At 54.2% G+C, this 3,231-nt stretch overlaps 1 protein-coding gene across 1 annotated transcript; it reads right to left on the bottom strand.

Annotated features, from left to right (window-relative positions):
- Window positions 1-795: 795 nt before the first annotated feature.
- LOC136534168 (ricin-like) lies at window positions 796-2,947 on the bottom strand. Its single transcript, XM_066526632.1, is given in 4 exon segments — window positions 796-1,693; window positions 1,695-2,393; window positions 2,395-2,844; window positions 2,846-2,947. Coding segments are annotated over 4 exon segments (1,818 nt in total). The 3' UTR covers window positions 796-1,126.
- Between the last annotated feature and the right edge of the window lie 284 nt (window positions 2,948-3,231).

Genomic DNA, 3,231 nt, shown 5'->3' on the forward strand with positions numbered 1-3,231 from the left:
CTGGTTGCCCGCCTCCATTATTGGGTGGTCGGGCAGCTGGCCCAGCGTCCGCCTCAGTTAATTCATGATTAACCGAAGCGGTTTCGTTAATGGATTAACCGAGATGGGCACCATAAGCCAACGGCCTCAGTTAATTGATTATTTTCAGAGATAAATTATTTCTCGTTACAGTATAATTGCATCAACACTGAATTCACGTTACCAGTAGATTTCTCACCTCTTTCTCTCACAATGGTCATACACACTGAATTCCTTGAGGTCATCTTGGACTGGGCATACACATTGGTCGATTAGTACCCAACAGAAGTCGGATTCCTATTTTTGAGAGTGCTTGCTCGCTAGAAATGTCCTGATTTCTATTGCATCACCTCCACTACCTCATTCCTTGTTCCAGCACCGGGGCACGGTACCCTATATATAGTGACAACAGAAGTCCGATTCTCTTGTCTTTGAGAGTGTATAGGATGAGACCTACTATATTTCAGGTGTCTAAAATTTTGCATCTAATCAGACAATAATTCTTTATTCATTGAATCTAAATCAGATGTATTTGGAACTTCTTCGTCCTTGATTTCTTTCATTCAATTGTCAGGTGCTTTTGGTTCTGCGTTTTCAGGCATCTGCACTCTAGAAAGCGTGGTATATAAGATACATCCAAACACGTTGAGAATTCCCACCACATAGATGCTCTGTTCGGCTCGCTGAAATTTGGCTGCTGATGTCGATTTGTTGTGAGAGAAAAACACCGTTCATTCATTTGCTCAAAGTAGTATTGATAAGTTAGCGAACATGGCATTAGAATCGGAAGAGGTACTTTTCGGCATGGTAAATAAACTGAAAACAGATTTTACTAGGGTACAATTATTCTACAGCACTGCAACAGCGCGCTGCAGGCAACGGTACACACACAGAGCTAGGCTTTATTGGAGCACTACTAGTAGCATAGCAAGCATGCATGCATGCATTATTGTACTGGTGAACTAGCGCTTTCTTCCTGCTGAGAAGAACAACCCAACAACTCGCGACTCGTGACAGATACACACAAAACACGTGGGTCTAGTCCTGTAATCCACTGCCGTTGCAGTACTGCCCCCACATGCATGCATGACCGATAGATGGACAAGGATCACAGCATGAGCGCCCACTTCTGGGTGGGAGTGGGGCTCCCAGTGGCGGGCTTCGACACGACGACCTGGCCCTTCGACTTCGATGGCCTGACGACGTCCAAGACCATCCCGGCGCCGGTGTTGAAGATGGTGCCGTCGTTGTGGAACACCCAGCGCTGGCAAGCCGATCCAGCCCCGTCGCAGTATTTCACCCTCACACGCCCGCTGGCATCAGCGGCCAGGCACTGCCACTGAAGGAGCAGCCACGCGGGCGGGCGGATGGAGCCGTCGGGGTAGAGCGACCACTGCACGCCGTCGCGGCCGCAGGCGGCGACGGACACCGCCCCCGCATAGTCCACCTGCAGGCAGAGGTCGCGGAACCCGACGATGGCGGCGTCCAGGGGCGCGGTGTCGTTGGTCGGCGTCCACGACTGCCCCGTCCCGCGGTCGTCCCGTCGCACCGTGAGCCCCGCGAAGAGCCTCGACGAGGTGACGGCCAGCACCAGGCCGCCGCCGCGGGAGGACCCCTTGAGCGCGACGGTGCCGTCCGCGCGCACCTCCCAGACGACGCGGCCCGTCGGGACGCGCTGGGCAGTCGTCGATCACCACGCGGGAGCCCGCCGCGTCGCCGCTGCTGGCCAGGCACTTGCCGTTGGACCGGATGGTGCCGTCCCGCTTCAGCGTCCACAGTTGGTTCACGTCGCCGTTGGACTTGCAGCTCCACAGCTGCACCTGCTTGCCGTTGTAGTAGTAGCCGTAGGGCACGTCCACGCACCTCCCTTCCAGGCCGACGAGGCGCACCGTCGGCTCGGCCTGGCCGCACGCCGCCGCGCCGCCCAGCTGCATGTCCTCCTCATCCGGCTCTTGCACGACGGACCTTATGAGCAAGGGAAGACGCTGGCCCACCGCCTCCCGCGTCGTCTTCTTGCAGCTTTTGTGGTGCTCCAGGAAGGACACGAGGGGGACGGCTCGACGCACGTTGTCCACCTGCGTCCACTTGCCGTTGCTCCGCTGAACATGCACCGGAGCGGCGAAGGCGCCCTGGTAGGACTCCTGGACGGCGGCGGAGAGCTCCGGCCAGCTCTCCTGAAGCCCGCGAAGGCTCCCGTCGTTGGACACGCCGTTACCGTCCCACATGCCGGCGCTCATCCGCCGCTCGACGTACGGGAACGTCGCCGCGCTCGCGATCATCACGTCGCAGGCGGCGAGGCCCCGGCTCAGGTCCTCTTTCGTCGCGTCGCCTGTCGGGAACAGGAACAGCGACGAGATAGCCTGGTCGAGATCTTCCAACTCGCCATGCCGCGACTGCAGGGTCGTCGTCGACAGTGACGGTCGGAGGACCTCCCCATGGATACAAGTTCCGGTAACAGGTTACCGATGACAATGTGCGGCCTGAACCTGATCTCTTGAGGAGGCACGAGTAGTTCCCTGCTTCGTAACCCACGAAGTAGGCTCCGGAGACGTCCATCTTCAAGCTCACGGAACGCCCTGCCTTGTTCACCAGAGTGATGTTTAGGGACGCTTCCAGCGCGAGCGGATCGTCTTGGCTTACCAGCACAGGGATCCCGCTGCTGTTGTTGTTGCGCTCGGCTGTGCTCACCAGGCCAGCACGAACAGAAGCGATGAAGGTCTTGTACTTGTCGGGGTTCGCCGACGCGGTGCTGAAATTCACTTTTATTATGTACTCTGCTTTTACTTTCAGAGCTGCTGCTGCTGCTGCATCGACGACGTTTTCAGATGGCTAGTGCCGGTAGCAGAGCAGCTGCCGAAGAAGCGACACAGAGCCATGGTACTACTACCAGGCTCACCATCAGGATGATTGGTTGCGTCCCTCCTTTCATCTATATCAAATATATATATGATCAATAGCTTAGTGCCTTAGTACATGCATATGTCTCAAGTATTTATGATGTTAATAAACATAACAATAGCAAAATAAATCAACGGTTCCTCTGTCTCAAAATATAAGCTTTTTTATTGTGGAAATGATTTCGTAATGTATATAGTTGTGCTCAATTGATATCATAAATATTGTTAATGTTTTTTTTCCAATAAACTTGGTCAACTAAAAAAATGTTTCAGATAGGACAAACTAGAAATCTTTATATTTTGAGATGAATGGGGC

Source organism: Miscanthus floridulus, unplaced genomic scaffold, assembly GCF_019320115.1.
Source record: "Miscanthus floridulus cultivar M001 unplaced genomic scaffold, ASM1932011v1 os_1589_1_2, whole genome shotgun sequence".
In the NCBI taxonomy this organism is placed as follows: Eukaryota; Viridiplantae; Streptophyta; class Magnoliopsida; order Poales; family Poaceae; genus Miscanthus; species Miscanthus floridulus.